The following is a 26,230-nucleotide window of genomic DNA, read 5'->3' as shown; positions in this document are numbered from 1 at the left end:
ACGTTTCTAAAAAGGCCCTCTATTAGCAGAGCTGGGTTTATATGTATGTGTACACAGACACTGACCAAGAGAAAAACTGTGCACAGAATTTAATGGGATGGACTGTGGAGTAGGTGGTGTTTAAAGTGTCTCCTGTGCAGTCTCTTAATGTGCTGTATCTCTTGCTGTGCAGAATATTCAGCACATAAAAATAAACTTTCTTCCCTTTTTTGTTCAGATGTTTGCAGGTCACCTTTCCACTCGCTGGGAGAACTGAAACTTTCTTTTTTTCTCCAGTCATGTCCCATCTATCACACTGTACATCGAGAGAGGAGGGAGCAGATGTGTCAGACACAGAAAATGAGAGACAGAACAAAGAGAAATAGGCCCCTGAAGGAAAGAATGAGAGAGGTTCTGAAAGCAGAAACAGAAGAAGTGAGAGAGATAAGAGACCCTAAAATAGACATAAATCAACAGAAAATCAAGTCCCTTGAAACAGAAGATAAAAAAATCCCCCTAAAGAGAGAAAGGCAGGAAGGGACATCTGTCCATCAGAAGGACATACATGTCTACAAGAATTTTAATATCATTCCAGCCACAATATGAAAATTCATCTGTATTGTTAATGAACATCTCATTAATCAGCCATTTCAAGTGCATAACACAGATTGCAGGATGAACAGACTCTGCTCCAGCTCATCAGCCCTATGGTTCTATGCCCACCTGGGAAAAGAGAAGCAAATAATCAATATGAGATGCATGGAGACCTACTAAAGAGCTGATTAGAAGAACAGGTTTTGGTTGCTAGATAATATTTGATTTACTGTCTGAAAACCATTTTAGCACAGCCCTTCAGACATTCTGCAATCCACTGGAATTTCATCTATGATAGATTGCAAGATTTCCCATAAAATGACAAGGAGCAACTGAATGAATCCAAACTCAGCTGAAAGGGTCATCTAAGGCTGCTGGAAGTGAAAAGAGCAAAGGGACAATGACAGTGCCCTGAAACAGATGCCTTTTTTATTCAGCCAGATATCCAAGTTCATCTGTAGTTTAACCACCTGCAGAGCTGAAACTCAAAAGTGGAGTAAACTTTGGATGACTGCTGTTCCTTTATTCAGAACCCATTCCAGCTGAAGACTGTCACCAAAATGTGACAGGTCCCTGAGATAGCTAAAAGTGCTCCTCCCTCTCCTTTTACCTTGTTTTTTCATTGTCTTAACTTTCTCATAGTTATTTTGGAGTCGATTTTTTTTTTTTTGCACTCACCTACACCATTTGCTTAGAGAGCTGCTCCCAAAACAGAAGTGGAGGATGGTGAAGGGAAATGACCTGGGTATCCTTGATTTTAGGTCATATCTTAAGTCAGCTTGTTAAATGGCAGATGACAGAAGAGACCTGAAGGATAAAGATGTGTCATTGGGCAGTGCTGAGGAACAGCTGAGAGTCATAATAGCAAACAGATATTTAAAAACAGAAGAAAAACTGGACCTTCATCTTTTGACATGTTTGTTTTAACTCAAGCTTCCTTCTTTGGTAGGTATCTTGTTACATTACAAAATATATTCTTGAGAGAGGTTGGGACTTGGAGGCAGAAGCTACAGAGTTGTTGAAATGATTGAAAGAATGGCTCAAGCACTGGTTGGCAACATTGACAGGCAGCTCCAAGCAAATGTATAAATTACCAAATGTCAGTTATCAGCACATTGTAAACCAGGGAAATGATGAAAGAATTAATCTTGAAATTGAAGCCATTCATTTATTTATTTATCAGTACTGGAAAATTCCTGAATGTCCTTAAAAGAATAGAAACTTGGACTTTATATTCTCTCAGATGTTACATGCCAGGCTTTGGTAGAGGAAGGAGGAGGGAGAATAAAGGTCACTTTCAATCTGCTTCTTATTCATAACATTCAGCTTGAAGACCTGGCCGACCTGGCTATGATGGGCTGTTAAATGGATTGGCCTAGGGCAAGAAAATGAAAGGAAGTGTACTCTAAAAGTTTTGGGAACTTGGATCAGGGATTATTCCATCTGTTTAATGGCAGGACAGACACAATGTGGTTGATGAATGGTGGAAGTGCTTTATCACTGTGGTGTTAATGACATAAGGAAGGTCTTTTAAGAGTGCAAATGTGGTGTTCTATAAATCTGCTCCTATACATTTTCCTTCATTTATCAATTATTAAGGGGATTTTCGCCTTCTGTTCTAGAAATTGCTGCAGAGTTACTGCATTGATTTGGGAGGGCTTTTAGCTGCTTTGATGTCTATTATATTTTAGCACATTGGTGAGCAGGGTTTATTTCATCACATATTCTGTTTAAAAGGTTTGAATATTGATAAAATCTGGGCAGAAAGGTATGCAATAAATTTTCCTATTTTAATAGGATTATTTCAGAGAACAAAGTGTGAGAAAAAGACTTGTACTAGACTTACACTTGGTAATCAGTTTAACCCTTTTGAGGGTGTAACTCCTTGCAATCTGTTTAGCAGACAAGAGTGAGAGAAGACCCTTACACCCACATCCTTCAAAAAAGATTTGTGCTTGTTCCATCTTTTGATTGCTAAAAGTAATTTGATAAGAATCTTAATCCTTTGCTATTAATCCTTCCTAAAATAAAAATAAAGTAACAGAGATGGGTTATTTCCTAATCACTGAAGATTTTTTTTTCTTTTTCTTCATCTTGCCTTTTAATTTCCACTTTCATTTATTTAATATTTCATTTTTCCTTGATTCTTTCAGCATTTCCTAGGCAAAACTTAATAACAGATGAAATGTGCTATAAAGGAAAGACTATATTTGGAGGTTAAAAGATGACAGGAAAAATGCTGGTAATCCTTTTTATAGGCAGACCAAAAGAATGTGATGCAGTTGCTGACACAGTTGCCTGTTGCTATTGGGGAGACTCTCAAGAGCCTTTCAGGAGACACTTCTGTCTGTGAAAGGGCTCAGGGGCCCTGGCAGCCCAGTCCTGGTGTTTTGGATAATTTAGGGCATCTCAAACAGAATATTCCTGTGAGAGATGGGAGAGGAAGCTCAATACCTTTCTCACCCTCAGGGACACTCAACACAAATTATTTCCAGGAAGATCCTAATCTTCATGGAAGGAAGGAACTCCCTTGTTCAAAATGTGCCTCCATGTTCAAATGTTCCAGAAAGGACCTGTCTTGTCCAAAATGTGCCTCTGTGCTGAAAAAGATCTAATTTTGTCTGTTCAGATGAAAATCCAAAGACACACAGCTCTGCCCAGAGCACAGGAGGCAAAAATCCAAGCTTATGCACAGAAAGCACATTTAGATGAATAGTTCAGATTTTGTTGAGTGCTCAACAAAAGTCTGCTCCAACTTAATAACACACAATCATTGCTTTAAAACAGTTTTTAAGTCATACCTTTCACAGCCTTTCAGAAGTACCCATTGCTGTGTTCATGCAAAACAAATAGTGCAGAAAAATATGGAAGAAAGCAATCCTCACATAAACCATTCTGTTTTAGTCTAGTTTTCTAACAACTACTTAGTGGAGCAAAGGCTGAGTGCAGTTCCCAGTTCTGACATTTTCTACAATGCCCCTTTTTAAGCCAAAATTCAGCAGCTGTATTTATGATTGAAAAATCAGAGTGTGGGTCAGGCACTGTAATCACACAGCTGAGCTAATGGCTTTGCTGCATAAAAAGGGTTGTGGGTAATCTATTAAAGAGTCACTATGGGTTTGGAATAAGAAGTCAGATGAGATCATTCAAATCAAATCATAGCAAAAAATCCCTTATGAACTAATTCAGAACTTTCCAGGCTTCAAATATTTTCCTGCAGTTCATTTCTTTATTGAGCTCTTGAAGCTTTCACATCTCAATCAGATAGAAGCCATCTGAATTTCTCATTTCAGTCTCTTTGAGACCACTGTCAGGCAATCCCATGGCACACAGGATTCAGGCCCCAAAATGGAGATACCATGGAAAAGTTATTTTTATAATATTACCAATAGACTGGCAGGAAGGCAAACTGCAATTCAGAGAGAAGTTCCAATGTGATTTTCAGTTGACATTTGCAATTGGGTTCATATGCTTTGGGTGAGTTTGATACAAACTATTCCATTTGTAAACGATTATCTGAAATGAGCCTGGAAATCTCTTGTTCCCTGTTGCTAATTGAGATGGCACAAGACCAATCATCCAGTTCTTGTGTCTAGAGCAATTCTGTACACAGGCCTCAGCAGTGTGAGCCTCCATTAAATGTGTCCTGATGTGCTGATTTACCGCACTGAGTTTGGAAACCCAAAAATGGCACCACTGAGACTGAAAGCCTTCAAAGGGAAAGTGAATCAACAAATCTGTTGCCCAGAGACACTTCATTCCTGGCCTGTTTATCACAGGTAAACACATCCTGCAGCAGAAGAGGAGAAAGTCAATAAATCACTTGGAAAATCTCTGAGTGGAGTGTGTCACACAGCTCCCTCTTTAGCAAACCCCAATGGGTCCAACATTCATTTTATCCAATTCCCCAATTTATTAATTGCTTTCTTAGTGAAGACACTGCTGGCAATCCCAGTACAAATGCTGAAGAGTGAAAAAAAGGCAACACACGAGAAGGGCCTAAAGAATCACTTTGCACAGTGAATGATTTATGAAAGGTGTGTCCTCCTGATTCTCAGGTGGGGTGAAAATCCTGGATTACACTTACTGTGCTCCAACACAGATAAATAAAATACCTTGGTAAGGCTCTATCTACAGAAGGATGAGAGGATTTACTGCTCTGGGACAAGCAATTGAACTTAATTTTCTTCCAAGGTTTTCCTGATAAACATTCAGCCTTTATCATAAAGCCATAATTTTCCTTCAAACCCTTTTTCTAGACTTTCTGGATTGAAAAGTCCAAAAACTACTGGATGATTCACCTCCTTAGAATACAGATTGTAATTATAAAAGACTTAGGTGTGAGAGAGTGAACATGGAAATTTTGACTCATAGTATCAAGAAGATACTATGGGTAGGACAGAACATAAAGAGGTGGCTGAGATAACCAAATATCACTGTATAGAGAAAAGTTTTTACAGAAACTTCCTGTAGTTGCTATACTATAAGGTGATTGTGCAGCAAACATTAAAAAAAGTACTCCAGGCAAATAAAAATAAACAAAAAATAAGAACATGTGGTATCTTCTCAGTGAACCCAGATACCTACTGGGAAAAGCCAAGTGGAGTCATTAGAATTATTTGTTCATCATTATTACTTATAAGGAGGTTCATCATTCTGTCTGTATATTTAGGCCCTGTGGTTTTAGTGCTTGAAAACAGCTGCAAAATTCAGCTGAGTTCTGCAGCAGACCCTGAAAATATCAGCCCCTGGCAGTAGAACTAGCTGTTTCTAAGAGAAGTTCAAAGAAGCAGTCATTAAGGAAAATGTCAGTTCTAAATTTATTTTCCCTGCTTCTCTTTGTCATCTGCTATGAATTGGTCCCCAATGGCTTTGCCATTCTAATTTCATCTGGACACAGATGTGATCATCTGTGAACAAGTCTTTCAGAGCACTGCCTTGGCAAGAACTTCTGCCCATTCAGGACTGGGGAAGAAAAACTGTAATTCTAGGATTTATGTGGTTTTCTATCAAGATGAGTGTTTTCTTTATAAAAAGATTTGCAGCACATTCAGTCAAGTATGATGCCTTATAAACATCTGAGTAGGTTGCTGGTATGGGAGAAACACAAATATCACAAAATTTGTGGAATCCACAAATATCAGGAGGAAGAAGTCACGACCTGAGCTTAGATTGGGCTCAAGATACCTCAGTTCATGCTCTTTAATTGCATGGACTTTTAGGTAATGATACCCAAACTACAGCTGGCTAATTCCTTCCTTTCAGTACAACCTAAAGTTCTCCTTTAATTATTAAACACTCTCAGAAATGCAGTTCTTAGCCCCTCTTTGTCTCTAACGAGGCCAGTACATCACTTTTCTGTCTGAAAGGTTTTTTGCACCCCTGCTGGATGACATAAACTTGTGAATCTTTCTTCATTCAGCATGATTTCCTCAGACTGGGTCTGTTTGCTCAGGACTTTATGTAGCTCAGGGCACCAGGAGAAACAGAGAATGGCTGTCAGTGCAATGGCAGCAGTCAAACACTTTCTGTTCTTATCCAGCAGCTGTCTGCAAGTGGGAGCTCCAGAACTTTTAGCATTAACAATGTAAGGCAGAGATCACACTGCCTATTTAAATTTATTCCTCTATTTATTCAGACCTCTGAACAAATACAGACATATATTTACATGTCTTTATATTAATAAGTATTGATCAACACATTTGAATGTTGTATCTAAATTTGTGTTTATCCAAGCACTGCAGAAAATCAGCTCATCAGGGCTCATCTGGCCTGTACTGAGAAATATTTTTTTCAATTCCCAAGGAGCCTTGAACAACAATCCATATCAGCAAAACCTCAAGAGCTCCTTTGTTTTGGGATGTTCCCACCTGAAGGTTCATCCAAATGTTCTGAGTGTTTAAAATTTACTACATTAAAACTGCAGATTAGATCTAAGCATGCCTAAATTTAGATCTCTTCCATTCCTGCTTATAATTTGCATTTTAGAAAAAGGCAACAAATCATAACAAATAACTACATGTCTAATTTTAGGTGACAATAATTTCAGTTTTAGTAGTATACCTTCTGATTTTGCTGTGATTTACATAGTGTCAATCATCAGGCTGGCTATTGATCCATCACATCAATAAAGCAGATGCTGCAGATTCATTTCTTACAGGATGAAGTTCTGAGGGACTCACATCAGATGTGCTTTACCAATTGAACAGACAAAATAAGTAACTGAGCAGAACAGGACTGAGTTAAAACTCAGAAGTTTCAGGTGTTTGTTTCTGGCTACTGTAAGGATTGCTGCTCCCCACCAAGCTGAGCTTCCTGACACAACTAAAGGAGTTTAATACAGGGTTCAGGGCTTGTATCTTAATATTTTGCAGTCCTCCTAGTAAGGCTGAATATCGAAGTTATTGTTGCAGAACAGTAACAGTTTTATGGGAACAGTCTGTTAAGATGCAAAAATGATTTGCAAATGTTGTCCTCTGCTCCTCATGCATTTCTAAAGCAACAAGCTGAAAAGGGCTGATAATCATGAAACCACATTAAATGTTCTATGAGATAAGTCAAATACCTTTCAGAAATTCTAATAAATTCCTTTCATAATTTATTAGCATATTCTACCCTGTGGATCTCATTTTTACCTATTAGAGAACTTGTCTAAGATCAGACAAAAGAACTTTTCTGTCTACTGGCATGCTGAGTGGAATTCATTATTAAACACTGTGCTAGGTTAATCTGATTCAGGAAAAAAATAAAGATGTAAGAGATGCTTTTATAAAGATAACTGAAATTAGATAACTGGAAGAAGAAGCCTACAGAAGAAAACAGAAGCTTATGAATTTTTATTTTTTCCCCAAAACTTTTCCTTTGAGGGCAGCATAGAATTAGTTGATTGAACTGTCCACTCATCAGACTTGAACTATGTAGCATGCAATGACCAATACATTTCTTAATTTCCCTTAAGAAAATCAAAAAGTCGAGTGGAGCTCATTTCAGAAAAGGCCTTTGCATCACAACTCTGGCACTTAAGGTTAAGAACATCATTCTAGATCCTGAATTTCTTCAGGCACACAATTACATCCCCAGAAATCCTTGCTAGAACCACCTGCATCTAGTTCCAGAGGTAAATCCAAATCAGACTTCTGTATGGATCCAACTGCATCTATAGAATCCATTTAAATAGCTGACCTAACTACTGCAAAGGTCAAAGTTTTAAAGATGTGGTCAGAGAGAGATTACATGTGATGTTTCTTTAGGTAGGGAAACCATCAGTGCAAAGCCACATCTCTGTCCATTGGGTTGGGATCATGGACTGTGTGTTTGCCTGGTGCCCAGGGTCAGTCAGTCCATCCCAGGGTCAGTCAGTCCATCCCAGGGTCAGTCAGTCCATCCCAGGGTTTATCAGTCAGTCCATCCCAGGTCAGTCAGTCCATCCCAGGGTCAGTGAGTCCCAGGCTCTGTCAGTGCATCCCAGGCTCTGCATCCCAGGGCCAGTCAGTCAGTCCATCCCAGGGTCTGTCAGTCCATCCCAGGGACAGTCAATCCATCCCAGGGTCTGTCAGTCAGTCCATCCCAAGGTCAGTCAGTCCATCCCAGAGTCTGTCAGTCCATCCCAGAGTCTGTCAGTCCATCCCAGGTCAGTCAGTCCATCCCAGGGTCTGTCAGTCAGTCCATCCCAGGTCAGTCAGTCAGTGCCAGGACCACCCTTGGGGCTGGGACAGAGGGTCTCAGGGCTCCTCGGGGGTGCCAGGTGCCCAGAGAGGTTTGGGGCTGTGCTGGGTGCCCAGGGTTTTATGGCTCACTGTTCATGGCAGCCCTGGAGGCTCTGCTCAGGTGTCTCCTGTCCTTCCATGGAGCACAGCCCAGCCAGGGCATGGCATCAGGGTGCCTTGGGCTGCCCCCTTTGTCAGGAGGGCCCCAGGAACTCTGGCCAGTGGTTCTGCACTGGGGGTGATGATGCTGAGAACTCCCTGAGAGGGGTGGGGTGGGCTCTGGGTTTGTCAGCTGGTGATGAGGCTCTGGTGGCTGTGACCTCACAGAGGATGGGCACAGGGGGCTCTGGGTTTGCCAGCTGGGTGATGAGGCTCTGGTGGCTGTGACACCACAGAGGGCTCTGGGTTTGTCAGCTGGGTGATGAGGCTCTGGTGGCTGTGACACCACAGAGGATGGGCACAGGGGGCTCTGGGTTTGTCAGCTGGTGATGAGGCTCTGGTGGCTGTGACCTCACAGAGGATGGGCACAGGGGGCTCTGGGTTTGTCAGCTGGTGATGAGGCTCTGGTGGCTGTGACCTCACAGAGGATGGGCACAGGGGGGTCTGGGTTTGTCAGCTGGGTGATGAGGCTCTGGTGGCTGTGACCTCACAGAGGATGAGCACAGGGGGCTCTGGGTTTGTCAGGCTGGTGATGAGGCTCTGGTGGCTGTGACCTCACAGAGGATGGGCACAGGGGGCTCTGGGTTTGTCAGCTGGTGATGAGGCTCTGGTGGCTGTGACCTCACAGAGGATGGGCACAGGGGGGTCTGTCCCCAAGGACAGCACCAGGCAGCCCCACTGCAGCTGCACTTGGTGACTGGTGTGCAGGGAAGGCTGGGGTGAGTGGGACACTGGACAGATGTCGGGGGGTTTCTAACCTGAGTGAGGGCTCAGCCCTTCAGAGCAGGGCAAGGTTCTGCCCCTGGGGCTGGGGACAGTGGGAGCTGGGGCTCTGTGCTGGCTCTGGGGCCTGTCCCTGCTTTGCCAAGAGACCCTGGGACCTCCTGCAGTGGGTTTGATTTGTGCAGTGATGCCCAGAACCCTCTGAGCAGGGGGGGAGGGCTGAAGTCTGGGGCTTTGTCAGCTCTGGTGGCCGTGACATTACAGAGAACAGGTGACAGTGGAGCCATCCCAGGGACAGCACCAGGCAACCCCTGCAGCTGGGCTTGGGCAGCTGGCGAGGGCACAGGCACAGGGAAGGCTGGGATGGAGCTGGACAGGTGCCCAGGGGGGTTTCTAACCCTGAGTGAGGGCTGGGCCCCTCAGGGCAGGGCAGGAGCCACTCTGGGCTGGGGGACAGAAGGGCTCAGGGCTCCCAGTGGTGCCAGAGAGGTTTTGGGGATGTGCCAGGTGCCCCTGGCTCCGTGGAATGCTCCAGCATGGCAGGGATGGGGCCTCAGGAGACTGCCCAGGTGTCTCTTGCACTGTCATGGCTCAGCCCAGCCAGGGATGGCACCAGGGTGGCTCAGGCAGGATGGGCCCTGTGCTGTCCGCAGCCAGGGACTGCAGTGCCCTCCCCTGCCCACCCAGAGCTGATACCCCAGAAAGGACAAGCCTTTCTGCCCCTCCTGCAGGCCATGGCTGCAGCAACCACGTTCCTGGTGCTGCTGCTGGCCCTCCTGCTCAAGCAGACGCAGGACCTGCGGGCCGATGTGGCCACGGCCCAGCGGATGTGGCAGCGCCAGAATTTTCTGTACCACGGGGTGAAGAAGCTGCTGCAGGACATCAGGTGGAGCAGGTCCCCACAAGAAGCCCCACTCCTCTCTGGGTCACAGCTCTGTCTCTTCTGGGCTGCTGCAGCAGTCATGGCCCTGGAGATCTGCTGGCTGGCCTGGCAAATGAAGTCCACACTTTGCACCTGCCACGAGCAGGACAGCTCTGGCGGCGAGGAGGAGGAGGGTGAAGAGAAGGAGGAAAAGCTCAAGGAACAAGGCCCCAGAGTCAGGCTGCTCTCTGTGCCCACCCTGCTGCCCGTGCAGGGCCTGTCTGACATGTGCAGGGATGTGAAGAAGATGACTCTGGACGTGCTCCGTGTCTGCCGGGCGCTCTCCAAGAACACTTTCATGCCCGAGCTGCACCCGGCCGCCAGCAGGAACAGCATCCACGAGTCCTGGAGCATCTCTGAGGAGCGAATCGTGTACCAGCTGCTGGTGTCCCTGCAGCCACCCTCCAGGCACTCCTTCAGGCTGGAGCAGCTCTGCGGGACACACCTGCCAGAGAGGAGCTCCAACGTGCGAGTGGTGCTGGAGTGCAGCTGCCCGAGAGCCACGGGGGACGCGCCGTGTTTCGTGCACCCCGCAGAGAACCAGGAGCCAGCCCAGGCCTCGCCCCTGCTGCAGACCCTGTGCACGGGCTCCTACCTGGACGTGGAGGAAATGGCCTGCTGGGTGCAGAACTCGGTGCAGACAGCCTGGGAGCACCTGCCCCAGTGGCAGCACTGGCAGCTGACGGTGCTGCCCAGCTCCCGCTCCTGCCGCCTGCTGCTCAGCGGCCCCTCCGGCCTGCAGCTCTGCGCTGTGCTGGTGTTTGCCGTGGAGCAGGGCAGCCCAGGCACCTTCCTGATCCTGCAGTGACCGTGGCCAGAGCTCCAGGGCTGCTCTGGGCTGGGGCAGTGGGGAGCTGGGAGTAGGCACAGGCAGAGAGCTGACCTCAGCTGCCCAAAGGGATCTGCTGGACAATGGAACAATGAGCTCAGAATATTAAAAGAGAGGAGAAGGAAGAGGCATGGGACATTTATGGCATTTATCTCCCCAAGTCACCACCACAGGTGATGGAGCCCATCTCTCCTGGAGGTGGGTGAACACCTGCCAGCCCATGTGAAGACAAATTCTGTAACTCCGAACATCTCAGAATCACAGAGTCAATCAAGTTGGAAAAGACCTCTGAGGTCCTTGAGTCCATCCTATGATCCAACACCACCATGACACTAAGTGTCATGTCCAGTCTTTCCTTAACACCTCCAGGGAAAGTGTTAAGTAGCTCAGCCTTTTCTTCATCTTTGGTGACTGTATTTCATCCTGGGTCCAGTAAAGAATGGACGTTTTCCTTGGCCCTCCCATTGCCATCAATGTATTCATAAAACAACTTTATATTTCCTTCCTACACGACCTAACAACATCCATGAACACTTCCTGAGCTGCCTGCCCCTTTTTCCTGAGGTGGTTCCCCTGGTGGTGGGCTCACCAGCTGTGAAGTTCTCATCCACACACTCCAGGGCTGATCTTTCCTTGTTCCTTCTTTCCCCCTCTTTATGAATGGATCCTGATATGGTACAGAATATCCCTTGGGGATGTCTCTGGGGTGCCCCAACCCCAACCTTGGGGTCAGTTCTGCTGTCTGTGTCTACTCCCAAGCACCCAAGCACCCTCTTGTATTTCCAGCCCCAGCCAGAAATTAAGCAACATGCAGCCACTTGCTCAACACCCTTCTCCTCCCCACTATCCTGGTGGAGTGGGGAGGAGAATCAAAAGTAAAACTTGCAGGTTTAGAGAATTTTCAAAATTAATCATTTAGAGAAGTATAGTGACTGGAAACCGAGTAAAATACTGTAATAGTGTAAATAATAATAGTATTGATAATACAACTGAAAAGAAAAAAAAAACCCAAATATGTGATGCACAGTACAAGTGATCCAGATCAGGCCCTGTTCCAGATAACTCCCCCAGTTTATACACTGGGCATGCCAGTTTATTTACCTTCTTATTAGTAGAGAACAAGACCAAAGAAAATCCCCCAAAAAACTCAATGCCCCATCAAAATCTCCTGAAACAATCAAACAAATAATCCACAAAAAAACCCACAAAAAAAAGTTCCTGACTTAAGATAAATATGACTAAGCAAAAGCAAAACATCATTATTGCCATTCTGAATCCAAAACACAGCACTGTACCAGCTACTGAGAAGAAATTAACTCTACCCAAGCTAAAACCAGTGCACTGAGCAACAGGTTTTGAATTCTTTTCTATGGTACAAAGAAAAATTCAGGCACCAAAGCCTGCTAGCTAGTTCTAGTAGCAGTACAAAAGGTCATTTTTCCAATGGCAAAACTGCACTCCCAGCCTTTCAGGATTATGTGCTCTGTCATTATTAAGAAAAATCTCATTGCATTAAGAAGCAGCCATTGCTTTTAAAAAGATGAAGACACTGTTTCATTAGAACAAAACAAATCCAAGAATGCCTTATCACAAAGCAGCATGAATAACACTTGAAAATAAAGTTTGTAGCTAAAATTGACATTTCTCTGACTCCTGTTTCCACCAGTAGCTATCTCACTGAAGGTCTGACAGGTGTTTGCATGGTTGCCAAGCCCCTGGGTTAATTCAGTGCATGAGGAACAGTGAGATTAAATTACTTCTGTAAGTGAAATTCTGAAAAATTAATTGGGAAGTTGAATCATGGAATTGTTAAGGAATCTTCCTTGTCCAGGACCTCCCAGGGTCCCTGACCATCCAGGAGCCACCGTGGCAGTCACAGCCACACCACCTACACCAGCAGCAGGCAGAGCAGTGCCTGGCTTGGCTCCCTGCACACACCCCACATTCACAAATCAGCTTTCCTTAGCAGCTCCACCCCAGGCTTCTCACAGCTCAGTCACAAGTACAGATTCTATAAATTGTTTAATCTGAGTGCAAGAACAAAACAATTTGAGCTGGTTGCCTCCAGGGAGGGACCCTGAACTAAGGAAGCCCTGGGCTTTTCTAGCCTCACAGACTTGGCATGGGGAAAGCCTGGAGCCCTCAGGTCCCTTTCCTGGGCCACAGGTCCCTGTGCCCTTGTTATGCCAAGGGCCAGCAGTCCATGAGCTCTTGCTGGGTCTCCTGCCACCCAGAGCTCAGCCTGCAGCTGGAACTGCAGCTGCACCCTGAGCTGCCTGCACTGAATGTGCTCTGCAACAGCATCACAGACTGGTTTGGGTTGGAAGGCCCTTGAAGGTCATCTCATTCCAAATTTCTTGCCATGGGCATGGACACCTTCTACTAGACCAGGTTGCTCAGGGTCCCACCCAGTCTGGCCTTGAACACTTGCACATATGGAGCATCCACAGGTACTCTGGGCAACCTGTGCCAGCCCTCAGTATATAATTTTTTTCTAATATCCAATCTAAACCTGCTCTCTTTCAATTTGAAACCATTCCCCTTTATCCCAGGCTCTAGTAAATACTCTTTCCCCATCTTTCCTGTAGGTGCCCTTCAGAACACACTCCTGGACCAACCAGACACCCTCTTCACATTGTGACTCTCTATTTCCACTTGTCCTGTTCTTCTCTTCCTCATCCCTAACTAACCTCAGCCCTCCCCTACTCCTAGCCACATAATTTTCTCTTTCAACCATTTGTTCTGCCTCTAGCACCTGCCAGACCTTTTACTGAAGTAATGTAACTCACTGAAAAGGCAGAAAAATATCCAGCATTTCACTGAGCTTGTGTGCCTCCCTTTCACTGAAGTATATTACCTCAGAAAAGTCTCTTCAGAACAAACAGGGTGAGCAGTGGGAGAGCAGATGAGGGGGGACAGCAAAGATGAGAGTGTGCAGGAAGAAATTGCCTTCTGGAAAAGAAAGGAGAGGTTATTAATTTGTCTCACCATGTCTAGGGAAGCCATGTCCTTAGACTCAATTTGTTCTTGACAATACAAGGAAGGCAGCAGCAGTGCAGAGCCAGGAACAGGGGAGAGGAGAACAGAGTGACTCTTCATGCTGGTGTTTAATTTGGAAAACACCACTTTCAGAGGCAGAAAAATGGATGAGCAGAGTGAAACATCTCTCAATTGTCATATCAAAGTTTGCTGTACAGTCTTTCTTGTTGCCCAAATTTCACAACAGTCTATGAACATGCTGTCACTCACTCTTTTTTTGGTTGACTTTTTGACTGAACTTTGGCCCAGATACCCCAGGAACTTCTTGCTTATAGCCAAGCAAGACAAATGACAACATTTTCCTGCTTAATTCCACCTACAGATGTAGGCTTCAGTCTATACATTTGATTTTAGCCCTGTCCTAGACAGTGAGCTCATTTACACCCTCCAAGCTTAAATCTCCCCAACAATCAGATGCTCAGCAACTCTGTATGGGTCCCCAGGGGATTTTAATGTGGCATCTTGGCAGCTGGCATATTGTCTCAATCCACATATCAGACTCAAATTTCTCTGGGATCCAGCCTCCAGAGGAACAGAGACCCACAATTAGTGAGCAGAGTTAATCTTTCTGTGACCTATATGTAAATTAGAAGCTGTGCCATAGAATCACAGAACCCAGTGGACATCAAACCTCCCCCAAGGGAGGCAGTTGTTTCAGAGACTCACAGAATCATAGAAAATCATAAAATCTTAGAATCATAGAATGTTTTGGGCTGGAAGGGACATCAAAGATCATCTAGTTCCAGCCCCAGTCCCATGGGTAGGAACACCTTTCCCTAGACCAGGTGGCTCATATTTCTTGTATTTTTTTCCTTCCACAAAAAATATTGTCTACCTTTTCCTGCTCAGTTTTCCTGGCACCCGTTTTTAGTTTTTGTTTTTTGGGGCTGTTTTTTTTTTTTTTTTTTTGGTTGGTTGTTTTGGGTTTTTTTTTAGGATGGGGGATTGTTTTGTTTTTTTTTCTCATGGCACTCTACTATAATTCTGTTCCCCCCTGAAGTGCTTCACAATGGGTTCGTAGAGCTCTTCACTGGAAGAGACATCAGACTGCAGCTTTTGTTTTCTTTAAAACTGACTAAAACCCTGCAGCTCAGTCCAAGGCAGGTAAATATTCTACAGGAGAGTAAGTTTCCCAGTATTTTGACTCACACAGAGATGATATGACAGTCTGTATTTTGAAGCAAGCCTTTTTTCCCCTCCTGCTGTGATATAAGAAGCTGTTTTGTGAATCTCGTTGCTTACACTGGAAAGATCAGGGCAGAGACAAAAGTGAAGCAGCAAGTTCCCTGGCTGCAGTATCAGTCCTCTGGTAAAGAGTTTTCAACTGAAAATATCTGTGGTATTTTGAACTAGAAGGACTCTCTGTGAAGAAAGCTTGAAATTACTATTCTCACCTCTTCAGCTAAGTGTTTGCTGCTCAGCAGAGAGTTTTTCATATGAGATCATCACCATGGTAGTTATAACAACCTGGTCAGCAGAGACTGTGAGGTTAATACTTTAAAAGAGCACATTCTTTCATTGTGGTACCTGCTGTGTAACTGTTTTTAAGTTTGCTCCTCGAAGAATGTGCACTGACAGCCCAGAAAGCCAAATGTGTCCTGATCTGCATCCAAAACAGGGTGAGCAGGTGGAGGGAGGGGATTCTGCCTCTCTGCTCTGCTCAGGTGAGACCCCACCTGCAGAGCTGTGTCCACATCTGGACCTTATACTGGGCCTCCAATATAAGAAAGGTGTGGAGCTGCTGGACTGAGTCCAGAGGAGGCCACAGAGATGCTGAGATGCTCTGGAGTCAGGCAGAAAGCTGGGGGTGCTCAGCTGGAGAGGAGAAGCTCCAGGAGACCTTCCAGTGCCTCCAGGGACTACAAGAGAAATGGAGAGGGACTTTGGACAAGGCATGGAGTGAGAGGACAAGGGGGAATGGCCTGAGAGTGACAGAGGGCAGGGTTAGATTAGAGATTGAGAGTAAACCCTTCACTGTGAGGGTGGTGAGGCACTGGGACACATTTCCAAAGAAGTTGTGGATGTGCCATTGCTGGCAGTGTCCAAGGCAGGCTGGATGGGGTTCTGAGCAGCCTGGGGGAGTGGAAGTGTCCCTGCCCATGGCATGGGATGGGAATGGATGAGCTTTAAAGTCCCTTCAGCACAAACCACTCTGTGATTCTGTGAGGTTATCATCCTCTGTGTTTATGGTTCTCTGTGTTTAGGATTCCATTATTTCATGATTGCATGATTCTCAGATACACTTGCCGGCATTCTTTAGGGAAGTTTGATCTTCCCAGGAATCCCTTCCAGATCTGCAAGTCTCTCATGACAGTAAAAAAATTGGTTATAATGTATTTTTTGTAAAAACTGAATTCTGAGAAAGCTGTGCACTTCTGCCTTCACATAACAAGGAACAACAAAGGGCCTGATATTTTCTGTCTCACTTTGCACCAAAGTTTCTCAAAGTATCCTCTTTGAGTTTGATCTTGGCTTAGTCAGCTGTAAACCCACAAAAAAAAAAAAAAAAAAAAAAAAAAAAAAAAAAAAAAAAACAGGGAGCAGAAGGGGTGAAGGAAAGCAAATCCTGATGCCAAACTAGTCTTCTCAAAATTTGCACAAGCATTAATCAGCACATTGCTGCAAAACAGAACAAATAAGAGCATCATGTTCTTTTGAAAGACCAGTTTAAAGGGTTTTGAACTGACTCAGACAAACACATCCCCCAGGGACATCTTTGATTTCCACATTGTTCTCCTGATCACTCAGTGTGTTCCCAGAATGAGAACTTTCACTGTTTGTCTTCTTTTTCTTACTGGGCACGGTACTTAGGCAGAAAATCTGTCAGAAAGAAATAGCTGCATATAAATGTTATTCTAAGTATGGTTTCTGATACTATAGCTCAGCATGTTTGGAATATTGATCACAGCACTTAAATTTGCAATTAAAATGATAATTTCTTTTTTCCACTGATTCTTTGACTAATGTTATGCAAAGTGCAGCCTAGGATTGACATAAGGGCAATAAAAACTGCACAGAAAAATCTGTACTGAGCTAATTGTTAAACATATGGTCACATGCCATGGAAGGGAGCAGGCAATATGAACAAGGAGTGAACAGGGACATTGAGTATCTTCATAAAAACTCAGCTTTCATCACTGCTGCTACTTGCATTTTCATTCTTTTCTTCTCTCCTTAATTCCCCCAGAAACTTTTTTTCTTTGCCCAAGTTAGAGAGGCATTTACATTCTCTCACAGTGGTGCAGGGAGCTGCTGCCTCCAACACAGAGAAAACTAAAGTAAAAGGAGTTAGAGGTGCAGCCCTTGAGATATGGGAATATAATTTTTATGGTACACCAACAAAAATACAGATGTTAAATTCAAGGAGATCACATGCAATAACAGCAGGGTCAGGTCACCTGGATTTATTCATGATTTCTTCAGCCTAGGAAGTTTAACTGGAAGGTTTTCTTAGTTTGTTTTTTTCTTCATATTCTTTCTCTACAAATTTGGTCATTTCAGTCTCTTGCCAAGAGAAGCTGTGGCTGCCCCATCCCTGGAGGTTCCTGGCCAGGTTGGATGGGGCTTGGAGCACCCTGGGCTGGTGAAGGATGTCCCTGCCCATGGCAGGGGTGAGGAAGAAGATGGTCTTTCAGCTCCCTTCCAATCCCAACTGTTCTATGATTTCTGTGATTCTGTGATCTTGGGTGCACATCCAAAACTCTCTTATTTCTATCTAGCATAAATCAAACTCACAGCTTATTTTTTACTTCTACATTTCCCAGAATGTTCTTAGTCCTTGTTTGCCCTAATGTAAAAAATCTCCACTTTCTGATTTTAGTTCTTATTCAGAGTTGAAATGTATTGGTGATCAATGTGCTCCAGTCTTCTCCAATCAATATCTGAGCTATGGGTCACTCTATCAGAACCTTTCATCATTCTTCACAAAATTAATTTTTCTCAGATTGCCTTCCTCATTATACTCCTCAGTTCCTTATTGCATAATTAACCCAATCTTATTCATTTGCTGCACTGATTTCCCACACAGTGTTTTAGTTCCCCTCACAACTTATTATATCTCTCCCATTATTTGGTCTCTTTAATAAATGATTTCAGGGCATGCATTAATTGTTTCTTTCCATAGCATGTATAAAAGTATTTTTTAAATAGTCTTCACTGAAAAGATAGATAGGATTTTTCATTCTTTGTTTTCCTCCATTTCCTTAAAAAAAAGGAAAACAAACCTTTACAACTAACAAATATGTACAATGATTTCCTTACCTAGCAAAAAACTTCTAAATCACATTTGAAAGCCTGTCAAATTTTGCTAGTGATTAATATAGTACTATAAATACCTGAAAATTAATGGATACTGCTAATTTTTTAGACAATAAGGTATCTATAATGTTTTCCAATATTTTTTAGTAACAGGAGGCTTCATTATGTTATTTAGGTTATTACACCAAACACTGCAAATGCATTTAGTCATTATTGATGTTCCACTCATACCTGTCAAAGGACCAGAATTTCATTACTCCCCTCATTTTTCCTAACTTTAATCTTTTCTTTAGCTCCATTATTTCCCCAGGTGACCTCACTTTGGGAACATCAAGGAACACGAGAACAATCGAGAATTGATCATCTACAATTTTTTGTTGATCCTCTGTTTTGTCAACACCATCTCTTCCCACTGAGAGAAATAATCATCAGCCTTGTGCAGTGGGAGGCCTGGGTGAAGCTGGAAATATGAATGAGGGGTGGAAGGAAGCACCAATAAAATAAATAAGTGGCTAAACTTGAATCATTCCCTATTGAATAAGTTTTTATCTTGGACAAAAACCTACTGATGGAAACCAACTCCCAGCTGCCAGGTCTGTCAGGATGATAACGTGGGATACAGTGCAATAATTTAATGATTTAAATTTAGCTTGCTGAAGCCAAAACCATCTGGTACAAAGGACACTTTGGCAGATTGAGTACAGTGAGAATACTGTTCTTCTTGCTGTTATGGTCTGATAACAAAGGAAAAATACACAACCAAAGCCATTAAAAAATCATTTGCAGTCAATCTCCCAACCAAGTTTGAATAATAAGAGGCAGAGCACTAATTATAATTGTATGGAGTTTCCCAGCAGAGACATTGCAAACCAATTGCCACTTGTCTGCTCTCAAGTATTTTCTGTAAATGCATTCATTTGTGGCATCTTTTCATTTATGTGACAATATTATTACATTTTGTTTTCCCTGGCAATTGTTTTATGGCCATCTGGGAGTCATTAGTGAAACACTTTACAGAAAGTAAGGACATCTCTGAATATGCCCCTGATTTTAGGTCTGGGTTGAAATGGACTCTTAATAAAATAAAATTGTGCATTTTGGGAAGACAGACAATCTTAAGATGCTCATTTCATAGGTAGGACTGGAACAGAAAATGAGACAAGACTGCACACACAATACAAAGATATTAAAACTGGAAGCAATATTCAATTTTTATCCTCAACAGGGATATTTTCAAAGGCAAATTTGTTTATTATATAATTATCTCTTTCTAGAACTGAGGATTTTTCATGGTTGTTTTCGTGGACAGCTGGGGCAGGGCTGCTTGACCATATCCACTCCAAAGCCACTTTTCTGTCTGATTTCCCAAAAATGGTCCCTGACATGGGCAGAATGTTTTTCATCCCTTCTTCTGTAAGATGTGGCTTTGCACTAATATTAAAGCTAATTTTCTTTGGACAGGCTCCTCTTATAAATTGACTGCAGGCTACGTCACTTTGTCATCCACAAAATTCACATTTATTATCAAATCACTGATGAAAATGCTTGAATTCTGTCAGACTAACAACCATTCCTCACAAAAATACCAGATGAACACTCCAAAAATGCCACTTCTTATTTTGTTAATCAGTTGGCAAACATGAGCTCCATCCAGATTTTCAAATGCTAAGGAGGACATGGGAGTGCAGAGCCCAGACCACAGAATCACAGAATTGTTGTGGTTGGGAAGGACCTCTAAGATCAGCAGGGTGAGCCCTTAACCCAGCACCACTAACCCACATCCCCAAGTGTCACATCCACGAGTTTTTGAGCATTCCCAGGGATGGAGGGAAACCCAATTTAACCCCTCTCTGGTGTAACCTGAGGCCATTTTCTTAAATACTTGTTCTGATGCCTTCAGATTACAGTGTCTCAGCTCTTCACTTTGCTGCATTCTTTCTCAACAACACTTCAGAGATGTGGTAGGTCTGGAAGCTGGAAAGCTGCTGCCACCCAACAGCCCCAGAGATAACACAGATGTGAGCAGCAGAGAATATGGAGAGAATGAGACAGAAAAAGGAAAAAAGAGTAGGATATGGTTAAAGGGAGAAATAAGGGGTTAAAAAAAAAAAAAAACAGGAATAGAAAAAGTAAAATATAATTTGTCATGATCAGATGTGGCAATAGGCATGAGATTCCTTCCTGAGGATGATCTTGCTCTTCATCTTGCACTGAGTCTCTCATCCCCTCACTCTCCAGGAAAGAGATTGCCCAGGAATGTTGGGATAATTAGCTGGGGTTCAGAGCTCATTTACCTGTCACCTCCTGCAGCCCAGGTCCTTCTCACCAGCCTAAGGTATGTCCTGCACCTGATAGCTCTGCTCCATGCCAGCCACCCAGCTGAGGCCATTAACCCCAGGGAAAGCAGCTCAGAAGGCTCAGAATATTCATTCACACCATGTTCTGCAGATTGGGCTTTGAAGGGGAGGATTGATCTGATGAATGCACCACCTGCCAGTTCCCTAAGCTGCCCTTTCAAATATTTTACTGTCCCCACAGGAGAATTTAAATCAAAACAATAATGACCATAAGAATGGAAAACAAGAATAAACAATAAGCCAAATCCCTCCTGCTGCAAACTCATTTACATTAACAATTTAATCTTATTTTTGTAATATATCTCAAGAAAGAATGAAAGGACAGAACTGCAAGGTAATGTCAGCCTGGTTAGCATTATGAAATTAATAATAGCATAAAGGAAGTAAAATAAACTGTACAATAATGAAGGTCACCCATACTCCATATCCCACAGAACTTTGTGCATCCCATTAGCAGCACTGCTAAATATCTGTGTATGGATGGGTGAGAGATGAAAGCAAAAAACAAAATGCTATACTGCTTTGTCATTTTTTTAAGAAAAGTAGTTGACTTGAATATTGTCAGACAAAAATAACAATCTGCATAAGGGCATCACTGAGAACATATGGTTTGCAGATAAGATTTTCTTTTAGAATTACAATCAAGCATGTGTTACTTTATGGCACAGTTATACAGGGAGATAAATGAATGTATGTTCTGCATTTCTGTACAGATTTTTGCAATAAGAATTAACTTTCCTGCACTCTTTACCTTTTTCTAAAAAAAGAAATTACTTAATTTCCAGGCATGAATAAACAAACAACTTTTATATATTTGCAGGTAGTTAAAAAAAGGATAAATTAGGCCCTCCAATTATAGTGTTGCAAGCATTTTCTACATTTGATGAATTTACAAGGATACAAAATACCTGTGTGAACAAATAAACATTGCATGTATTCAATTAAACCATTTCTTTCTTCTTGCTTTAATTACATAATTAATGTGATAAATTAAACTGTTTCTCAGTGAACCATCCAGTCTAAGTTTAGAATTTATATTAGTGTACTTTGCTATATGTGCACAAAAAGTAATTTGGTTCATGACATTATCTCTGAATTACTTCCCTGTTTTCATTTCCACTTTAAATGAAAAAGTTTTTAAAAAAATAATAGACACTAAATCATAAGTTTCACATTGCTGTACTTTGAAACAATGGAACATGCAGAAGAGTAGAGATGTTTTTATCATACATGGCCAGTATATTTGCCCCATAAATCTTGGGCTAATGCCCAAAGGAGATCAGAATGAGATGTCCTAACAGTGCAGAATCCCATCTTTTTTCCATTGATGGCTCCATTTAGCAAAACTGAATGAAGTGTCCTTCAGCAAGGGCACCAAAATGATTTCCTGCAGGATTCTTTCCTGTGTACATCAGCACACAATGCGCTCTGGGACTTTTTTATGCTTATTTCCATGTCATTCACTTAGACTGCTCAACTCCCTCCTTCAGGAGGCCATGGAGGATCTAATTAAGAGAGTCAGACAGATTCTTGCAAGAAAGCTCCATTAAGAACCAAGCTGCAGATTGCTGAAAGCTGGGAGGGTGCACAAAGGAAATGCTGCTGTGTGCTCACTTTTCTGCTGTAATCTGCCCAGATTCCTGTGTCTAACACTGTCAGAGAGGTCACTGCTCCCAGGTGGGAGATGGGTACAACACTTCCAGCTCCAGCTGAGAGAGAATTGCAGCCTGTCTCACAGGGCAGATACATTATTTAACACAAGAACAGGCTTTGGGCAACAAAAATCAACCTCAGGCATCTGCAGGATTATCCTTGACTGAAAATCTCCTCAGACAGAGAGCTGGTGTCTCCTTGGGCTTCAGGACTTCAGCAAATGTAAAGCTGCTACTTTATTTAAGGACTTTATTGATGGTACAAACAGAAGCTGTTAGACATCCTTCTGGAAACTTGCTCCCTGTAATTTTCCACTTCCCTGCTCAGCAATAAGATGCTATTTGTAGTATCTGCTAAATGCAGAGAATCATAAAATTGAGTTGAAAGAGTTGGAAGAGACCTTAAAGATCTTTGGCCATATCTGGCTGAAAGCTGAGACCATCCAACCATTCAAGAGAGCTTGGGGTGAGAATGGACTGTGGAGAAGCTCACAGGGTTCCAGAGCTGGAAATCAACACAAATCAGGGTCTCTGTTGATGTCTTTGTTTCTGCAGGATCTCTTAACCTCACACAGCAGGGGGCTTTGCCAATCTGCAGAGGTGATAACTGAGACTAAGCCCAAAGGACCACACACATCTGTACTCTCCTTCTCAGAAATTGGGGATTAGTGGGAAACACTCAAAATAAAATTCTACTAAAAACACCATTAAGATGAAGGATGTGCTCTCCTTGTCACAATTATGCATCCCACTTGTCCACCCCACATTTCCTGACATTTAATAGCACAGAGGAGGATCCTATGGAAGACAAGGCAGAGCTGGGTGGGGTGCAGGTTTGACAGCTGGATGCTGACAGAGAAGGTACAGCAGCAAAAAAGGGGCAAGGAATGAATAAAGCTACACATGAGAAGGCTACAGGACCATTCACACTCCTGGAGCACCATCTGTTCATCCTACCTGCCCAATTAAATTGCCACCTTATGCCTTGTCTCTCAGGCTTTAGATAAAAAGAAGTCACCATTCCTGGACTCTCAGAAGGAAACATCATCCCAGCTGTTCATTAAAACTAACCAAATTATCAGTTATTTTTAATTATATCTGAAAGCAGAATCATTCATTGAAAGGATGAACATTGCACATAATAATTGCAGGAGGTCTCTTTCTTCTCTCTTTGTCCCAGGAAGATGGGACAATACACGTGGTGTTTCTGTTAATAAAACTGAACCCATATGAAATCTGGAATGAGAAACATGTGGTCAGGCTTTACAAGCTTTTGCTGGCTCTTTGGTACATTTGATTAAATTAATTCAATCTGTACTAAAATCAAGAAGTTTTTGCCATACAGAACCGACTAAAACATCAGAGACAATGTTTCAACAACTTGAAATTAATTCTTACCTTTGTACAACAAAACAATAGAAATACAGGGGAAGGAAGAATCAAACAACCTTTACCAAAACCAAAGCTGAAGAATCTTTCAAGACATTGAAGTCTCAATTCCTCTGAAGCTGAGTGCACATTCAGGACAGTTGGTGGGTTACACATTGCACATTTGTGGTTAAGGTAATGTCTCAGGAAAATAATTTCCTTTGGGAAGAAAAGTTAAGTTACAAAGGAGGTGGATAACAGCCTGCCCCTGTTTTCAGGAAATTTAGAAGCTAAAGGGCAGATTATAAATGCCCTCTAGAGAGATAGCATAAGAAGCAGATTATTTAATCTTGGATGTTTTAGGAGCAGAAGTGCTGTTTCAGAGACTGAATGTTTGGCAAGCCAAACTGAAAACCTTTAGTCAAAAAGCCTGTGTTCACACTGAAATGTTTATGGGAATATCACAGGTCTACTGAAAGAAAGAAAATAGACAAAATACATATTCTGTGTGGCTAAAAACCCATTTGAAAGAAATAACACTGCAAGAGTGAAAGAAATGCTTTGCTCTGTATTCAAACTTCAAATTTTCCCCAAAAAATTTAAAACAGTCTGACACTATTTTTCTCTACAGCTCAAGACCATCTTGGCATTTATCTTTTGGGTGCCAGATATTTTCTTTCCTCATAATGTGGTGCACTGATGAGATCAAACTCCTGATAACCTTATGACAGCACACCCTGCTCTCCCTTGATGCCTCAGGTGCCACCAAAGCCTTGTCTAAACAACCCCAAGTTAGGAGTTGCAGCAAAATCATGGTTTTAACTCTGCAGCAGCAGAAAAGTATGAAAATATTTAAATAGTTACTTCAGGATTGTCGAGCCTGGATGAAATAGCTGATTTGGCCCAGTTTAACCTGATTCACATCCTTAGGTTGCTGCAGTGCCTTGGGTGGCAGCTGGGCAGGTAGGGGTAGCCTTGCTGCTTCCAGCTTCTCACCTTGATTAGATTAGCCTGAAGTGGGTGCTGAAAGCTTCACTCGATGTATCCAGGGCTCCTGACTCTGTGGCCAAGGTTGTGTACCTGGAGTCAGTGACAGCAAACCCTCCTGAGATCCCCAGAGAGCCCCAGCTGCTCTCCTGGCACATGGTGTCAGTTCCTTCCTCTGTGTGTGGTTTGCATCCTGCAGCCAAGAGAATTTCTTTCATTTCCTCTCTACTCAGCTGTTACCAGGCAAGAAGAAATACTTGACACAGACTGAAAGCTTTTTATTTGAATTCTTGTGTAACCTTCTCTTTTATCAATTTGTCATTTTGCTGATAAGCCTCTCATGCACCAAGGCATTTATTAGAATCATTATCAGAGAGCTCTCAGATTACTTTGTTGTCATGACAAACCCAGTTGTGCTGTGCCCAGCCTGATGGATGGGCTGGGTATTTTTATACTCTTCTGGAAGACAGAGCCTCGTGTTTTTGACACTCATGGTCCTTCCTTGATCTGCAAAACAAAGGCCAAGCATGAGTGCAGTGCAGGAAACAGTGACTTCATTGGCATCAAAGAAAAGCACCCAGAACTGAAGAACACAAGTCTAAACCTGAGGGGTTTTCAGCATCTCATCCCTTTGTGGCAGGATAAATTGGCTTTAAATTTAGCTGCCCAAGGGCTTGACATTCAGTCCCTGCAAAGCAAGATACATCTCAACACATCCAAGACTGTAGGGAGAACCCAAAAGGCAACTTGAACTTTACACCAAGGCTTAGCTTCATCCTGATAAATGGAAGATCAACACCTGAGCAAGTCCCCTAAACTCCCTTTATGGGAATTTAATAAATGGTTTTTTTAACACACACAATAGAACTGAGCAGGAAATCTATGTCATCCTCAGTCAGAATCTCTCCCAAACTCCACACTGATGGCTCAGCTGTGCAGAGTCTGGTGTGGAGTGATGGAAGAGCCAAGGATTTGTTCACTTCATTCCTTTCTTCATTCTCCTGCCTGTGCCATCAAGGAGCAGCCCTGAGCAGCCAGCTCAGCCTCCTGCTCTGCAGAGAGCAGTCCATGGGGAGTGAGAAGTTATCTTTGTTCCTCCAGTGTCAGGGGAGCATAAAGAACATCTTTTATACACAAAGGGAAATGTTTAATTCCCCTTCTTATTCAAAATTAATTATTTTTTTTAGCTCAAAGGAAAAATTCTCTGAGGGCTTCTGTTTTTTCTTACCTTTGTGAGACTCTGCTAGGAATATCTGGGCATGACCAGTGACTCCATGTTTTTTCACATTATCTTGGTCTTTCTGAGGCTCTTTTTATACCTCTGTAAAGCTGTGCAACAGTGGGTTTGCACTGGATTTATGTTTTTTCCAACATTTCATTGGTTTAGGAGCTATTCTGATCATAAGTCTATGCATTTAAATTACAAAGCATTTGGGCCAAATTCTGTAAAAGACAGGTGATAAAATAAATTTTGTGCTTCAGGGTCATTATTGCTGTGTGTAAAGTTGCAGCCAGCATTGGACAGACAGCAGTGTCTGCTTTCAATTTCCACCCAAGGCCCTCTAATGCTGCTCTGCAGATGCTGTGGAAGCAGTCAGTGAGCACAAGCTGACTAGCAGCTGTCACTGCACCATGTTTCCTTTTTCCAGACATGATTT

General features: G+C 42.9%; 1 protein-coding gene and 1 long non-coding RNA gene across 2 annotated transcripts; one reads left to right on the top strand and one right to left on the bottom strand.

The window, feature by feature from the left end:
* On the bottom strand, positions 1-24,696 carry LOC130252409 (uncharacterized). The gene is made up of 3 exons (XR_008840352.1): positions 24,582-24,696; positions 1,252-1,380; positions 1-702 (listed from the first exon to the last, which is right to left on the bottom strand). It is a non-coding gene; the product is annotated as an uncharacterized LOC130252409 (long non-coding RNA).
* Positions 8,931-11,418, top strand: LOC130252407 (inositol 1,4,5-trisphosphate receptor-interacting protein-like 1). The gene is made up of 2 exons (XM_056489920.1): positions 8,931-9,157; positions 9,893-11,418. Exon 2 carries the CDS (start codon positions 9,896-9,898, stop codon positions 10,889-10,891), a length of 996 nt encoding a protein of 331 aa, XP_056345895.1. The 5' UTR covers positions 8,931-9,157; positions 9,893-9,895; the 3' UTR covers positions 10,892-11,418.
* Positions 24,697-26,230: the final 1,534 nt, after the last annotated feature.

This window comes from Oenanthe melanoleuca, chromosome 4, assembly GCF_029582105.1.
Source record: "Oenanthe melanoleuca isolate GR-GAL-2019-014 chromosome 4, OMel1.0, whole genome shotgun sequence".
Lineage (NCBI taxonomy): Eukaryota > Metazoa > Chordata > Aves > Passeriformes > Muscicapidae > Oenanthe > Oenanthe melanoleuca.
The sequence above is the reverse complement of the archived record's forward strand: the minus strand, read 5'-3'. Positions and strand labels throughout refer to the sequence as shown.